This window comes from Monodon monoceros, unplaced genomic scaffold (genome assembly GCF_005190385.1).
Source record: "Monodon monoceros isolate NGI ecotype Baffin Bay Population unplaced genomic scaffold, NGI_Narwhal_1 Super_Scaffold_20, whole genome shotgun sequence".
Taxonomy (NCBI): Eukaryota; Metazoa; Chordata; class Mammalia; order Artiodactyla; family Monodontidae; genus Monodon; species Monodon monoceros.
Window position 1 is genome coordinate 115,388,198 of NW_021703777.1, and position 18,114 is coordinate 115,406,311.

Genomic DNA, 18,114 nt, shown 5'->3' on the forward strand with positions numbered 1-18,114 from the left:
GTAGGACCCAGCTCCGCATACTGGTGTGCTGGCACTAGCCCCAGGACCCCACAGCCAGGGACCTTAGAACTCCACCCAAGAGTGGGCCAGCACTAACCCTGGGATCCCCTGGGCCTCAGTCCCACCCACCAGCAGGCCAAAACACCAGCTCCAGGAACCTGTAGCCAGGCCCCAGGACCTGGCTCCGCTCACCAGTGGGGCAGCACTAGCTCCAGGATCCGCCCTTACCTACTAGTCACTGGGCAGGAACCAGGCCTGGGAACCCCTGGGCCCTGGCCCCACCCATCTGTGGGCAGACACCAGCCCCAGGACCAACACAGCCCCTCAGCCAGCCACCTTGGGATCTGGCCCCACCCACTGGTAGGCTAACATTAGCTTTGGGATACACCAGACCCCACAGCCAGCTGTGTCAGGAACGGGCTCTGCTCACCAGCATGCCCACACCAGTTCCAAGATCCCCTAGGGCCCTGCAGCCAGAGACCTGGGAAGTCAGCTCTGTCCTCCAGTGAGCTTGTGCTAACCTGGGATCTGCTAGGCCTGGCCTCACCCCACCAGCAGCTCGCCGCCAGATTGGAGACACGTTGGACCCCTCAGCCAGCTGCCCCAGGATCCAGCTCCACTCACCAGTGGGCTAGCAACAGCTTTGGGACACCATGGACCCTGCAGACAGCTGTGTCAGGAATTAGACCCATCCACCAGCAGGCTGACTCTAGAATGAAGACCCCCACTCCTGCAGCCACCCACTCCAAAACCTGCTTCCTCCCACCAGTGGGGCAGCAATAGTTACAGGACCACCTCCACCCCAGCCCCACAGCCAGCAGCCTTGTGAACTGGCCCCACCCACCAGCAGCTGGCAGTCTCCACACAAAACATGCCTGGCAGTCAACCAGAATGGCAGCCAGCCATGCCTACTAGACTGCCCACAATAGTCAGCCCACCACAACAGCACACTCCCTTCTGGTCGTTAGAGCTATTTCAAGAGCACACGGAACATTCTTCAGGATAGATCACATGCTAGGCCATAAAACAAGCTGTGGTAGATTTAAGAAAATTGAAATCATATCAACCATCTTTTCTGACCACAACTCTGTGAGACTAGAAATCAACTACAAGAAAAAAACTACAAAAAAGCACAAACATGTGGAGGCTAAGCAACCAATGGATCACTAAAGAAATCAAAGAGGAAATTTAAAAATACCTAGACACAAATGAAAATGAAAACACAACAAAACCTGTGGGACAGGAAAAACAGTTCTCAGAAGGGTTTATTGTGATACAGGCTTACCTCAGGAAAGAAGAAAAATCTCAAACAACCTAACCCTACACCTAAAGGAACTAAAGAAAGAAGAACAAACAAAACCCAAAGTTAGTAGAAGGAAACAAGTCATAAAGGTCAGAGCAGAAATAAGTGAAATAGAGACTTAAAAAAAAGCACTAGAAAAGATTAATAAAATTAAGAGCTGGTACTTTGAAAGGATAAACAAAACTAATAAACCAATAGCCAGAATCATCAAGAAAAAAGAGGAGAGGACCCAAATCAATAAAATCAGAAATTAAAAAGAAGTTACGATTGATACCACAGAAATAAAAAGGATCCTAAGAGATTACTATGAACAATTATACACCAATAAAATGGGCAGCCTAAAAGAAATGGATAAATTTCTACAAATGTACACCCTCCCAAGACTGAACCAGGAAAAAATAGAAAATATTAGCAGACCAATTACTGGTAAAGAAATTGGATCAGTAATTAAACAACTCCCAAAAAATGAAAGTCCAGGACCAAATGGCCTCAGGTGAATTCTGCCAAACACATAAAGAAGAGTTAACACCTATTCTTTTCAAACTATTCAAAATATTGATGAGGGGGAACACTTCCAAACTCATTTTACGAGGCCAGGATCACCCTGATAACAAAACCAGACAAAGATATCACAAAAAAAAAGATTACTGACCAATATCACTGATGAACATAGACACAAAAATCCTTAACAAAACAGAAGCAAACTGATTTCAACAATACATTAAAAAGGTCACATGTCATTGTCAATTGGGATTTATCCCAGGGATGCAAGGATGGTTCAGTATCTGCAGATCAGTGTGATTTCCCCATTAGCAAATTGAACAATAAAAATCATATGTTCGTCTCAGTAGATGCAGATAAAGCTTTTGACAAAATTCAATATCCATTCATTATAAAATTTCTCAACAATTTGGGTATAGAGGAACCTACCTCAACATAATAAATGCTATGTATGACAAGTCCACAGAAAACATTTCACACAACAGTGAAAAGCTGAAAGCATTTCCTCTAAGATCAGGAACAAGATAAGGATGCCTACTCCTGCCACTTTGATTCAACATAGTATTGGCAGTCTTAGCCACAGCAATCAGATGAGAAAAAAAATAAAAGGAATGCAAATTGGAAAGGAAGAAGTAAAACTGTCACTGTTTGCAGATGAAATGATACTATACATAGAAAATCCTCAAGATGCCACCAAAAACTACTAGAGCACATCAAAGAATTCATTAAAGTTTCAGGATACAAAATTAATATGGAGAAATTTGTTGCATTTCTATACACTAACAATGAACTATCAGAAAGAGAAATTAAGAAAACAGTCCCATTTACAATTGCATCCAAAAGAATAAAATACCTAGGAATAGATCTAACTATGGAGGTAAAAGACCTGTACTTGGAAAATTATGTCACTGATGAAATAAATTGAAGACAATACAAACAGATGGAAAGATACACTGTGTTCATGGACTGGAATAATTAATATTATTAAAATGATCCTACTACCCAAGGCACTCTATATGTTCAGTGCAATCCCTATCAAAATACCAATGGTATTTTTCACAGCACTAGAACAAATAGTTCTAAAACTTGTATAGAAGCACAAAGACCTTGAATAGCTGAAACATTCTTGAGAAAGAAGAACAAAGCTCGACATGTTATGTTCCCTTACCTCAAACTATACTGCACAGCTACAGTCATCAAAACAGTATGATACTGGTGGAAAAACAGACACATAGATCAATGGAACAAAATAGCCCATAAGTGAACCCACACTCATATTGTCAATTGATCTACAACAAAGGAAGCAAGAATATACAGGGGAAAAGACAACATCTTCAATAAATGGTCCTGGGAAAACTGGACAGCTACATGCAAAAGAATCAAACTGGATTAATCTGTTACACCATGCACAAGTATAAATTCAAAGTGGATCAAAGATTTAAATATAAGACCTGAAAGCATAAATTCTGTAGGAATACATAGGGAATACTCTCTTTGACATCAGTCTTAATAATATTTGGGGGGATATGTTTCCACAGGTAAGGCAAACAAAAGTAAAAATAAACAAATGAGACTACATCAAACTAAAAAGCTTTTGCACAGTGAAGGAAACTATCAACAAAAGGAAAAGACTACCTCCTGAATGGGAGAAGATATTTGCAAATGATATATCTGATAAAGGGTTAATATCCAAAGTATACAAAGAACTCATACAACATCTGAAAAACAACCTGATTAAAAAATGAGCAGAGGATATGGATAGACATTTTTTCAGAGAAGACAGACAGATGGCCAACAGGCACATGAAAAGATGCTTAACATCACTAATCATCAGAGAAATGCAAATCAGAAGCACAATGAGATATCACCTCACACCTTTCAGAATAGCTGTCATTAAAAAAGACAACAGATAACAAGTGTTGGTGAGGATGTGGAGAGAAGGGAACCCTCATGCACTATTGGTAAGGTTGTAAATTGGTCAGCCACTGTGGAAAGTAATATGGAGATTCCTCAAGAAATTAAAAATAGAGCTGCCAAAAAAAGAAAGAAAGAAAAAAAGAACTGCCATATGATCCAGCAATTCCACTCCTGAAGAAAACAAAAACACTATTTTGAAAAGATGTATGCATCCCTATGTTTATTGCAGCATTCTTTACAATAGCCAAGATACGGAAGCAACCCAAGTGCCCATTGTAGATGAATGGATAAAGAAGAGATGTTACATATACTTATATACATACAATGGGATATTATTCAGCCATAAAAAATGAAATCTTGCCATTTGTGACAACTTGGATGGACCTAGAGAACATTATGCTAAGTGAAATAAATCAGACATAGAAAAACAAATACTGTATGATTTCACTTATATGTGGACTCTGAAAAACAAATGAACATACATAGCAAAACAAACAGAGTTATGGATGTAGAGAATGAACAGGTAGTTCCTAGAGGGCAGAGGGTTGGAGGAAGGAAACAAGTAAGTGACGGAGCTTAAGAGGTACCAACTTCCACTTGCAAAATAAATGAGTCATGGGTATGAAATGTACAATGTCGGAAATATAGTCAATAGCTATGTAATATCTTTGTAAGGTGACATATTGTAACTTTTTTTTGAAATGTATAGAAATACCAAATAACTTTGTTGTGTAACAGGCACTAACATAATGTTGTAGGTCAGTTATACTTCAAAAATAAACAAACATAAACTCAATAGGCAAAGAGCAGATTGGTTACCAGAGGTAGGGGGTGGGTGGAGTGGGGAAACTGGATGAAGGTTGTCAAAAGGTACAAACTCCTGGTTATAAGATAACTAAGAACTAGCAATGTAATGCACAACATGATAAATAGAGTTAACGCTGCTGTTTGTTATATATGAAAGTTGTTAGAGTAAATCCTAAGAGTTCTCATCATAAGGAAAATATTTTTTCCTACTTCTTTAATTGTGTATCTATATTTGATGATGGATGTTCACTAAACTTATTGTGATAATCATTTCATAATGTATGTAAGTCAAATCTTTATGCTGTACACCTTAAACTTACACAGTGCGTGTGACAGTTGTATCTCAATAAAACTGGAAGGAAAAAAAAGGAATCTGAGTACCCTTTAGCTATCACTTTCTGTGCCCGTTCCCACTCGTTCTCCATAGCCCCCACTTTTCCAGTCTAAGCAACCACTTATCTACTATCTGTCTCTGGATTTCTCTCTTTTGGACATTTTGTATGAATGGAATCTTACAGTGTGTGGTCTTTTGTGACTGACTTTCAATTATCAAAATGTTTTCAGTGTTTATGTTGTAGCATGTTTAAGTACTTTGTTTCTTTTTATGGGTGAATAATATTCCATTGTGTGTGTGTATATACACACACACACACACACACACACACACTGTATTTTATTCATTCTTTAGTTGAACATTTGGGTTGTTTTTCCACCTTTCAGCTGTTACAAATATTGCTGTGTTAGCTCTTTTCTACACAGCTTCCCAAATATTTATTGAAAGAATAAATATAGAATCATGTTTAAATTCCTAGAATAAACCTTATTATTTTTTTAATGGTACATTATTCTTTTGACACAGTGATAGATTATGTTTGTTAGTGTTTTATTTATAAGTTTTACATCTTTAATCACATGTCACACTGGTCTGAGGTTTATCATGGTTTGATATTAAGGTTATGTTAGCTTCATGACATGATTTGGGGTTCTTTGTATTTTATTTTCATGTGGCCTGCGGTATTTTAACATTAGAATTAACAGTTCTTTAAAGTTTAGGTAAAATTTAACTTTGAATCCATCTGATCCAGATGGCATTTTCAATGGAAGAACTTTTGTCTCCTTTCCATTTTCTTGTAGTCTTTAAAAAATTTTTCTACTTCACTTGAGTTAATTTTGGTAATTTGAATTTTGCTATGAAATTACCTGCTCCTTTAGATATTCAAAGTTATTGTCATAAGATTTAAGTGGTATTCTTTTGTATTTCTTTTGGTTGCTCATCTATATGTGGTCATTTCTCCTTTATCAATCCTATTCATCGGGGCTTCCCTGGTGGCACAGTGGTTGAGAGTCTGCCTGCCAATGCAGGGGACACGGGTTTGTGCCCCGGTCCGGGAAGATCCCACATGCCTTGGAGCGGCTAGGCCCGTGAGCCATGGCCACTGGGCCTGTGTGTCCAGAGCCTGTGCCCCGCAATGGAAGAGGCCACAACAGTGAGAGGCCCGCGTGCCACCAAAAAAAAAAAAAAAATCCTATTCACGTTATATTTCTCTTTTCCTTTTTCTTTAATCATGCTTGTGAAGATTTCTTTTTATTAGCTTTTCAAAAGTTTAGTTTTAGATTTATTTTTTCTTTCTGTTGTTTGCCTATTAATGGGCTTGAAAAATCAGTCTCTTTCTCTCTGTCTCTCTCTCTCTCTCTCAAGGTTTCACAATTTTCATCCTACTTCCTTTCTTCCTCACATCATGTTTGGATTTTTGTGTTATCTATTGTTTTTCTTTCTGGGTTTTTCAGCCTTTAATTCTGGAAAAATCTTAATCTTTCTAAAAGTGTCTACTCTGTTTACTTTCTCCCCTTTCTTTCTGGGGATCCTTTTAGATAGTTTTTGACACTTTTAGATTTCATCTGTGTATCTTAGCTTTTTGAAAATGTTTATATTTTCCACTCTGTTTTTTTAATACTTTTAGGAGAATTTCTAGACCTGGACTTACTGCTCATTAGTATGATGTTTCCTTCTATTCATTTTGCTAGTTAACTCATCCTTTGAGTTTTTTCTTTCAGCAGTTTCAAAAATGTACTCATTCAATTGGTGGATATGTATTAAGTTTATTTTAAATTTGTGTTCCCTTTGGTCTGTTCATTCTGTTTTCTGTGGTGTAGATTGTTCAGTTTGTTGCCTTTCTCTCATAATGCTCATACTCTGCAAGTATCTGGTTATCTTTTTCCTGGGAGTACCAAGTGATAAGCTAGTAATATTTACATGATGAGAAGAATGAAAGCATTAGGCTCTGATTTGTGTTTCTTTGGATAATTTCAGAGAGCAGAGGTGGGGACGTAAAGGCTTGATTTGGGGTGATATGGCTTAAGAGTTGATTCCAAAAAGAACTTCCTGTTTACTCGGTTAAAGGCGTGATCTTCTCCAGGTCCTACCATCCTCTGTTCTATTTGTGGAGTAGGGCGAGGATAGAACACGCAGGGGCCTTGCAGGTGTCTGCACTTGTTATCACTTCCCAAACCAGCTGTTCTCTGATGCTTACCTGATTTTTTTTTTAACGTCTTTATTGGAGTATAATTGCTTTACAATGGTGTGTTTGTTTCTGCTGTATAACAAAGTGAATCAGCTATACATATACATATATCCCCATATCTCCTCCCTTTTGCATCTTCCTCTCATGCTTACCTGATGTTTTAATTTCCTTTACCCTCCAGATGGCCCTGGGGTGGTAACAGAGCTTTCCTGTTTCATTGCACTGTGTGGGGTGGGAATTCTCTGCCCAGAGCAATATGAAGAATGGAAAAGGTCACAACTAAGAAGACTTTCCCAGTCTGTAACACTTGGCCCTCTTTATCTCTTGACTGCTGTTTCCCTCACATTCTGGAAGCCAGTTACTTAATGTTTCTCCCTGTTTCTCCTTATACTATCTGTTGCTTTTGTATAATCTCTGGAGCTGGGTTGGAGGAAGGGAACCAGGAGGACATATAGTTTGACATCTTGCACAGGAACAGAAACTACAGTATTTTAAAATTATCTATTTGTGTGTGTGCCCATCACAAAACAACTCATTACGGTAGGGATTGTTTCATGTATCTTATCACAGTTCAGGGTAAGACCTGGTGCCTAGTTAAATGATTGTTGAAAGAATACCATTTCAAAGGATTCTTCCATTAAAAACACAAGTTAACTACCGATACAGAGCTTTCTTAATGTTGTAAAATCATAACTACATTTATTAAAAATTTGTATGAAAGTTTTTAGGATTATTTAGATCACTTTAGAGGAAGTTATAATCCACAGAATTACAACAAAAAGAAAAAAACTAACATAATGTAGTGTTTTATAATTCTTGAAACATTTAACCTATGTTAAACAGGGCTGTTATTCTTGTCCCCATCTTATAGATGAAGCTATGAATCAGAGATGACAAGAACTTATCTAAGACCAAACAGCTAATAAGTGATGAGCTAATACGTGGGGCTGCAAACAAAAGTCTCCTGACTTGAATTCTGTAAAGACTAATGCCTTTCTTCTTTATTCCTCAGTGCTTTGCTATCTTAGTGGGTATTTGATCAATGGAATTGAACTGACCTATAATGTTCTGTCCTCTCATGTTTTTGTGCTGTGAAGTGAAACTCAATGGCTTTCATCTAGAGTTTAAATTTAAAGCCAAAGTCCTTACACAGGGCTTTTGAGGCCCTTCATGATCTCTCTCTCTTTCCCATCCACCCTTTTCATCTATTCTCCTCTTTGTTCATATTTATTCTGCCACACTGGGCTTCTTACTGCCTTCCAGTATGCCACGCATGCTGTTCACTCTGCTAGAAGTGCCTTCTCCAGAGTGGCATCTTCACCTCCTTCAAATCTTTGTACAAAGGTAACGTTCTCAATTACAGTTTCTGAGACTATTCTATTTAAAAGTGCAAACCATCTACCATTATATACACTTCTGATCCCCTTTGCTTGAATTGTTTTTCCATTAGCACTCAGAGCATAACTCTTCTAGTACACTCTACAATTTATTATTCACTGAATTATGGTCTGTCTTTCCTCATTAAAATGCCAGTTCTAGTGCCTGGCATAGTACATGGCTCAATAAACACTTGTTGAAAGAATGAATGCAGAAAGGAAATTCAATTGATTAAACTAAACTTTGGTAGTAATACTTGATTGTTTTTACTTTAGAAGTTGAACATTTTGAAGTCCTTTTAGCCAGGAGTATGTGTTCATGAATAGTATGGAAATTTACTCTAATTCACTAAGATTTGTTTATCAATTTAATGTTTCTCCTGAGTTTTTTTTTTTTTTTTCGTGGTACGCGGGCCTCTCACTGTTGTGGCCTCTCCCGTTGCGGAGCGCAGACTCCGGACGCACAGGCTCAGCGGCCATGGCTCACGGGCCCAGCCGCTCCGCGGCATGTGGGATCCTCCCGGACCGGGGCACGAACCCATGTCCCCTGCATCGGCAGGCGTACTCTCAACCACTGTGCCACCAGGGAAGCCCTCTTCTGAGTTTTAACGCATGTCAATTTACATAAAATCTATTGACTTTCTTGCAGAAATATGATTCTCTGTAACATAGATAACAATATAGAGTCTCTGTAGAGTCTCTGTTTAGTAAACAGCAATATAGTATTGGTAGCAAAGTTAGTATTATTCAAAACACTGCCTGAGATCTAAGTTGATTCTAGTTTTCTTTAGAACATGAAACCATCATATGACCATTGAAATCTTGAAGTAGGTAGTGATTGATGTCACCTTGATATGTTTTGAAAATTTAAATGATGAACTGTGTTTTCATTTTCATATTTTAAGAACATTATTCTAATCATTTTATGATTATATATATACTATTTTAATTATGTATTCAATATTTGTATCCATATAGTAAAGTAGGAATTTTCTTTATTAGCCTTTACTTTTATTTAAACATTTCTTTTTTTTCTTATAGGTTTGCTTTGAGGTCACATTGATATGAAATATGAAGTCACCTTTAATAACTTCACCTGGGAAAGAGAAAGACTTCTTTCTTATTAAAGAAACACAAGGAAAACAAATGACCAAATGAATCATACCAAATGCTAACTCTACATCTTTTTGTATCATCTGTTTTTAAAACCATCAAGACAAATGATTTGTGCTTTAAAGAATATGATTTGTTCATCAATGTTACTTTAGCAGTTTTTAAAAAATCTTTTTCACCTTAAACTGTACTCTTATAAAATTTAACACAAAGATTTTTAAATCTTTACGACCTTATTTAAAATAGCTTTCTTTTTTAGTTTTCAGAATTTCAATGCTTAATGTATCCTTTTTTTACTTGACAAAGTCCTCAAAACTACAGCATCAGGAAAGATATGGACTTGGAAACTTATGTTATGGTAACAGACTGCAGCGAATTTAAGTGGATCATTCAAGAAACCATCCATTTTATCATCAGAAGTGTCACATAAGTATATAATTCTTAGCTTTAATGCAAACAAAGTTGCTTGAAAATGGCATGGGTAAAATTCTTACGGAAACCTGGTGGCAATCTTGGAAAAGCTTATCAACCTGGGAGTATGCTGTCCCTAGCCCCTACCAAAGGCTTGTTGAATGAACCAGGACAAAACAGCTGCTTTCTTAATAGTGCTGTACAGGTAAGACCAAAATTTCTTGTTAAATTTTTTTTTTTCTTGTTAAATTTTAAAAAGTGCCTTTCAGGAAATTCTTTGCTTAATCCTTCTTTAACTTGTAAATTAAGAATAAAGTTATTATTGACTAGAATGACTTTTTAATATCACTTTTAATAGTAGCAAAATATTTTGGCTGGGCATTTTGGTTTTTATAATAAATGGAAATGTTGTTTTCAACAGAATGATACATTGCTAGGATATAAAAATATCTTGTGGCTTAAAATGTTTACTTAGTAAATTAAGAATGTTTCTAAAATACATAAAATTATTTTTTTGAATTAGCTAGTCAACCTCTCTCTCCCCCCTTTTTTTTTTGTTTAAGAAATCCAGTAGGATCCCCATAGACAGCATAAAAAGAAACAAGCTGTGTGGATTGAAATGAGAATGCAGAGTTTTTTGTTTTGTTTTGTTTTTGCGGTACGTGGGCCTCTCCCGTTGTGGAGCACAGACTCCGGACGCGCAGGCTCAGTGGCCATGGCTCACGGGCCCAGCCGCTCTGCGGCATGTGGGATCTTCCCAAACCGGGGCACGAACCCGCGTCCCCTGCGTCGGCAGGCGTACTGTCAACCACGGTGCCACCAGGGAAGCCCAAGAATGCAGAGTTTTTAATCTCAGTCCCCCAACCCCCCCCCCCCCCCCCCCCCACCGCACCGTGACCTTAAATCCCCTCTGTAGAATCATAATTTGGACACCACTGTTGTAGTTAAATTAACGGTTAATTCATTTTGCTTCAGTCCTTGTTGAAATTCTTTTAATTAGCAAATATGTATTAATCCAACTTTCTGCCTTACATAAATATCTTTTCTTATGTATGATAGTTTTTATTTAACATTTTCAGATTTTTTTAGGGGCCTATATCCTTCTGACTGTTGATTGTATAGTACTAAGGATGAGGAAGATTTAGAATATTGGAATGTTACTCTATTGACGCTAGAATATACCTTAAAAGATTTTATTGAAAATAAATAGCTTTTCACGTGTTTTCTTTCTATTGCTTTTTTTTCCTCCTGAAAACTGAGAGTAGAAAGAGAAATATTGCTTAATTAACTCATTTGATAAATGAACACATCTAGAATGTGTCAAGTGCTCAGACATCTGACTCAGACTTGTGTTCTTAACTGTCTGCTGTCCAGGACATATGTCAAACTTGAAAGTTTTATAACTCACTCAGGGAAACAGAAGCAATTGGTATTAGAAAAGCATTAATTCTAGGTTATGTTGGGACCTTTAAATGACAGTCACTGTTCTGCCCTGGCTGAAGGATCCCTTTGGCATTAAGTGCTGTGACAAGGGCAGGAAAATATTTATTGAATGACACCTGATATAGAGAAATACCAGACTCCAAAAGACATGGAATTACATGCTTTTATTGAATCAGGCTCTGAGAAAGAGCTTCTGTCATTTCAAATCTTTTCCTATTAACCCTTTTCCAGTTCTTTTTTTTACATTTATGTATTTCCCTCTGTGTCTGTCCCTTTTTTTGGCTCCCAAAATACTGTGTATAGTTTAGGGAGATGAAAAGCTTATTATAACAAAAGAAAACTCTGAGCAAGGACACTTACGTGGTAAAGAAAATGGAGAAGTATTCCTATGTTGATATATTTAGGAAAAAAATGAACAGTCCACTGACCTTTGCCATGAAGGTTATTTCTACTTATCTACATAGCTACCAGTTATGGTGCTCATCACTCCTTTGTGTGGATCCAGCTTTCCCTCTGGTATCATTTCTTCAGCTTGAAGGATGACTTTTGTTATTGAAAAATATTTTCATTCATTAAAGAAGTTTAAGTTGACAGTTTTTCTTTTAGTATTTTAAAGATTTTGCTCATCTGTCTTCTGGCTTGTATTACTTCTCCTGGAAATCTATTGTCATTCTTATCTTTGTTCTTGTGTTTTTAATGTGCCCCTTTTTTTCTGGCTGCTTTTAAGATTTTCTTTTTTTAACTGGTTTAAAGCAATTTGGTTATGATGCGCCTTGCTATAGTTTTCTACATGCTTCTTGTGTTTGGGTTCATTGAGCATCTTAGACCCATGGCTTTATAATTTTAATCAAATGTGGATGGGCTTCACTGGTGACGCAGTGGTTAAGAATCCGCCTGCTAATGCAGGGGACACGGGTTCGAGCCCTGGTCCGGGAAGATCCCACATGCCGCAGAGCAACTAGGCCCATGCAGCACAACTACTGAGCCTGCGCTCTAGAGCCCGTGAGCCACAACTGTGGAGCCTGTGTGCCACAAGTACTGAAGCCCGCGCACTGCAACGAAGAGTGGCCCCCACTTGCCGCAACTGGGGAAAGCCCGCACGCAGCAGTGAAGACCCAACACAGCCAAAATAAAATAAAATAAAAGTAAATTTTTAAAAAATGTGGAAACTCTTTGACCATTATTTCTTCAAAATTTTCTATCCCTCCCCTCCTTTGGGGGATTCCAGTTATTGATACATATTCAGTTGGTTGCTTTAGGTCCCACAGTTCACTGATGTGCTCTTCATTGTCTTTCTCATTCTTTTGTTTTTCTCTCTTTCATTTTATAGGATTCTATTGCTGTGTCTTCAAGTTCATTAATTTTTTTCTTTTGCAGTGTTTATTTAATCTGCTAGTAATATCACCAGTGTATTTTTAAATCTCAGACATTGTAATTTTCACCTTTAGAAGTTTGCTCTGTGTCTTTCAAAAATCACTTGTGTCTATACTTAACATGTCCAGTCTTTTCTCTGACCTCTTGAATATATGAATACAGGTATAATAATTGTTTTAATGTACTTGTCTACTAAGTCTGTCTGTGCAAATTCTGTTCTTTTTTTTTTCTTTCTAGGTTTGGAATATATTTTCTTGTTTCTTGTAATGCCTGGTAATTTTTAAAAATTAATTTATTAATTTATTTATTTTTGGCTTCATTGGGTCTTAGTCGCTGCATGTGGGCTTTCTCTAGTTGAGGTGAGCGGTGGCTACTCTTCATTGCGATGCACAGGCTTCTCATTCTGGTGGCTTCTCGTTGTGGAGCCAGGCTCTAGGCGTGCGGGCTTCAGTAGTTGTGCCATGTGGGCATCAGTAGTTGTGCCTTATGGGCTCTAGAGTGCAGGCTCAGTAGTTGTGGTGCACGGGCTTTGTTGCTCCGTGGCATGTGGGATCTTCCTGGACTGGGCTCAAACCCGTGTCCCCTGTGTTGGCAGACAGATTCTTAACCATGGCGCCACCAGGGAAGCCCATGCCTGGTAATTTTTGATTGGATGTCAGACGACATTTTAAGTTTTACTTTGTTGGGTGATGGGTATTTTTATATTCCTAAAAATATTCTTGAACATTGTTCTGGGATAGGATTAGTTTATTTAGAAACAGTTTGATCATTTTATGTTTAAGCTTTGTAGGCAGTACCAGAACTGTGTTTATTCTGGGGTTGATTTCTCTGCTAGTGGGGAGGGACAGTTCTTTCTTTAACTGATGCTCTGTGAATTATGATGTTTTCCACTTTGGCTGTTGAGAACAGGCACTGCCCTGAACTGATATGTGCTTTGGGCATTACATCTAATCTTTTGGGATTTTCTTTCCTGGTCTCAGGTAGTTTCCTCACAGTGCTTACCTGAATACTCGAGAGGCCCCCTCGCGAGCTCTGGTGTTAACTGTGTGCAGCTCTCCCCACTGCGGCACTGTGTCCCACCAACTCTAGCTGCTTTGGCTTCCCTGAACTCCCAGCTCCATCCCTTCAACCCAGGGAATCTGCTGGCCCCTGATGTTAAAATGTTTAGTGTATAAACTAATTTAGAAAGCCAGTCCTCACTGACAAAACAGCTATTCAAGTAGACTTCTGTCAGAAAAAGCCTGACTTCATTTTTAAAAATTCAGAATATAAATGCTAATACGCAGTTTGATGAGTACTTTTTAAACTGCTGAGAAATAAATTGTGAAATACGTTTTGTAAGAAATTACTAAAAATGGACATTATTAAAATGTTTTGGATGTAATATAAGTAAGAAAAATGAATTTATATGCCATTTCCCCTTAATTTTTTTTTATTTTTTATATTATTTTGAGGTCAGGAATATGATGAAAGGTTTATATTCCTTTATTAAATGCATGTGCATATATGTATTAATCTTTGGGGAATAACTAAATAAGAAACATGCATAAACATTCAAAATAACTACACTAATTTTGTTAGGTACCATGTTAAAATGAAACATGGAAATAATGCAAAAGAAAAATGTTTATATTATAAAATTATATTGCTAAAAACTAATTAGTCCAACAACTAGCTTAGGCTTTAACTTAAAACAAGTGGTAGAATATAATCATTTTTAAATGAAATAGGATAAAGGTTAACTATAATGCAGATAATTTTTGGTATGCACTTGTGAAAATCATTTTTAAACTTTTATATTGAGTAGTATACAGAGAAGTCACATAAAATATTTTTTTCTGTAGTTTAGATCCAGTGTAAGTTAAACATTTTCCTAACCCTAGAAAACATTACATTTGAAAGACGTAATTCGTAAGCCTTATAAGCAGATTATAGAGTTTTCTCTTTTGGCTGAATAGTTTGAACTTTTATTTGATGAGAAAGTGGTACAGTTAAGTAGGTATGACATAACTGGTGTGGTTTTGAGTTCTGTAAGTTAAAAGCAAAGTTAAAATATTTAATAGCTAACATTTATTGTGCTCTTACTGTGCATTGGTACACTGTGTTTTATCTAATCTAGTTCTTACAGTGATCCTAAGAGATAGGTACTACTTTTATCTTCCTTTCAGTGATGAGAAAACTAAGTTTCAGGAAATATTTTGCTCAAGTCAGCCCAAGAGCTGTAAACAGTAAAGCCAGAATTAGAACCCAGGCAGCCTGTCTTCAGAGGGTGTATCACTAACTACAGTGCTGTGCACTTCTCACAGCTGTGCTGTCGTGACCTTCATCTTGACAAATGAATGAATTTTAATGTATATTTTATGGTATGATAGAATATGATATATAAGAATGTTATTAAACATTTTCAAGTGCTTTGCAAAACACTGAGTTATTTGTGATAACTAAATGAATCCTATTAGTTATGCTTTAAGGAAAAGCAACTATCAGAGAAATTCTCAAATGGCTTTCAGTTACTGAGTTATTAAAAAATAGGAAACTTTTAAAATTATTTGTTTTTATTAACTTTTTTTTTTTGGTTGGGAGAAATGTGAGATGGTGAATGGATTTTCTTGGTTTTATTATTTGAGGAAATATCTTAATTGTTTGTTGTAATAGTATTTACAGCAACAAATAGCAGGTTGCATTCAATGCATGCCACTTGTGTACTGGGCACTGCTCTAAACACTTCACATATTACATACATATATTTAATCCTTACAAGCAGTCTATGAGGCTGACACAGTTATCCCCATTGTATAAATTTCAGATTTTTCTAGAATGATTTTAAGTATTAGACTGATTTATTGAAACAACTACAGTCTTTTTTATTTTGTTTTTTTAGTAGTAAATGATGATTGGATAATTGCAGCAAATATATTCAGGTTATTTTTTAACTGCTGCTTCATATAATGCTGTACCCCCATGACTACACAGATGCCCCCTTCTTCACTCAATATACAATGACCACACAGGCCTCTGCCCTTTTTTCTTGCCACTACATACTGACCCTTATTTGGTACACCCTGACTTTTAACTGCAATTATATTTCCTTCCTAAATTTCAGTTCATTCCAAGTATTATAATCACTTCCTCTCTCAAGTCTCTGCCAAGTCCTGCATTCAGTATCCCTTGTTTCCTGTTCATATAAATTCCTTAACTGAGGAGTTATTTTTTTCTTGTTCTGTGCCTGTCATGGTTTTTACATGTGAATCCATAGTAATATTTTCTAAATCCATCTTTTATATATGAACTACAGGTATATAGCAGTTTTATACTTATTATTTTTTGTGGTATATATCTGATTATGTACAAGAGATTAAAAGAAGCTATTAGCCTCCCACAATTTAAAAAATATTTAAATCTGTCTTTCATCCCAGTGAGAAAAATATTACTGTGTTTCTTTCTTTCTTCACATCTCACTATTTTTTAGGTTTTATGGCAATTAGATATATTCCGAAGAAGCTTGCGGGTTCTGAGTGGACATGTTTGTCAGGGAGATGCCTGCATATTTTGTGCATTGAAGGTAACCTTTTAATAGTTCCGAAAAATTACTATTGTTTCTCAAAAGATTTAATTTTATTTGATAGTTTGGTTTGTTTGACATATTTGGTTAGTTTATTTGTAATTAAAGTTATTGTCAAGTGACTTACAGTTTTGAAGAGAAATTCTTAAAGTATGACTTATTCAGGTTTACGGATCCATTTTTCTGTGTTAGGAACATTATATTTTTCATTATTTTGAAATAATCATTTAACAGATGTTTTTTGAGTTACTACTGAATTCTGGGCACTGCTGTAGTTACTAAGGATACAGCAGTGAACGGAACTAATAAAAATCCCTGTTCTCATGTAGCTTATATTCTTGTAAGGGAGAAGAAAATAAATAAACAAAATATAAAGTATGTTAGGTAATAATAATTGCAAAGGAGGAAATATAAATCAGGGATAGGTACTAGAGAGTGTTGAGTAGCAAGGAAAGCCTCACTGAGAGAATGACATTTAAATCACAACTTGGAAAAGGTGATGGAGTGGACTAGAGCCTTCCAGGCAAGCAGGGACACAGCAACTGCAAAGGCCCTGAGGTGGGAGTGTGCGTGACATATTCAAGGAAACCTGACTGGTGGCAGAAGCTTTGTGAACAAGGGGGACAGTGATAGGAGATGAGCTCAGAGATAAGGTGAGTTGTGGTGACTTCAAAAATGTCTGCAGATTCTTTTGCACTCTTCTATTGAAAGGTGGAGTCTAATTCCTTGAATATGGGTTGTCCCTAATGTTTCATTTCCATCATATAGAATGTGGCAGAAATGAGGTTAGGGTAGATTAGAAAAAGTGATAAAGCTTCCACCTGGCTCTGTCTGTTGGGGTGCTCATTCTTGGAAGTGAGTTGCCATGCTATGAGGAAGCCAAGTTGGTCATAGCTACGGCCAAGTTCCTGGCCAACAGGCAGCACCAACAACCAGCATCAACCTCTAGACACTAGTGAGCGACCTTCAGATGACTCCCAAGTTCCAGCATTCAGACTATTACAGATGACTGCAAGTGGGGCAGAGTTGAGCTGTCCTCACCCAAACTGCAAACTTGTGACCAAAATAAATGTTATTTTTAGTACCTAAGATTTGGGGTGGTTTTGTTATGCAGCAGTAGATAACTGGAACAGGAGTCCAGATTGTGTAGGGCCTTCTAGACCTTTGTGAGTACCTTGACTTTTTCTCCTGAGTGATTTAGGAAGTCGTGGGATTGTTTTGAGTGGAGGAGTGATATAACCTGTGTTAAGTAAGTATAATATTTGGACTAGATCTCTTTGGCTGCTTGGATGAGAATATATAGATTAGGGACAAAGGCAGAAACAGGGAGTCCAGTATATATTAGTAACTCATTTATGTCATTGAAATTTTTGCCCAAGAATTTAAGATTTGATTAATATGTTTTCAGAAATAAATATTTCAGTCTTTTACATTCTTGAATATTCTTAGTACACACACATATACATAATACAGGAAAATAAAAGGTGGTTTTCATGCTTTATTTTGACTTACATTCCTAAAAAGGCTGTTTGAATAAGTCACCAAAGGAGGCAATTTTATTTTATTTTTAAAAATTTTTAAATTTAATTTAATTTATTTTTTTATACAGCAGGTTCTTATTAGTCATCAATTTTATACACATCAGTGTATACATGTCAATCCCAATCAGGAGGCGATTTTATATTCTCTTTTTTATATGGTAAAAATAGGGTTGATGAAGAATGAACTTAGATCAGATTACAGTATTGCATTTTATTTACTCTGCAGTAAATTTTGAATGTTTTG

General features: G+C 36.8%; 1 protein-coding gene across 1 annotated transcript in view; it reads left to right on the forward strand.

Moving 5' to 3' along the window:
* USP53 (ubiquitin specific peptidase 53) overlaps window positions 1–18,114 on the forward strand; it is a 63,325-nt gene that overhangs the window by 10,131 nt on the left and 35,080 nt on the right. Inside the window, exons 2-3 of the mRNA XM_029235199.1 lie at window positions 9,468–10,155; window positions 16,237–16,329. Of these exons, the coding sequence (XP_029091032.1) occupies window positions 10,012–10,155; window positions 16,237–16,329 (237 nt within the window). The 5' untranslated portion in view covers window positions 9,468–10,011. The remainder of the gene's footprint in view (window positions 1–9,467; window positions 10,156–16,236; window positions 16,330–18,114) is intronic.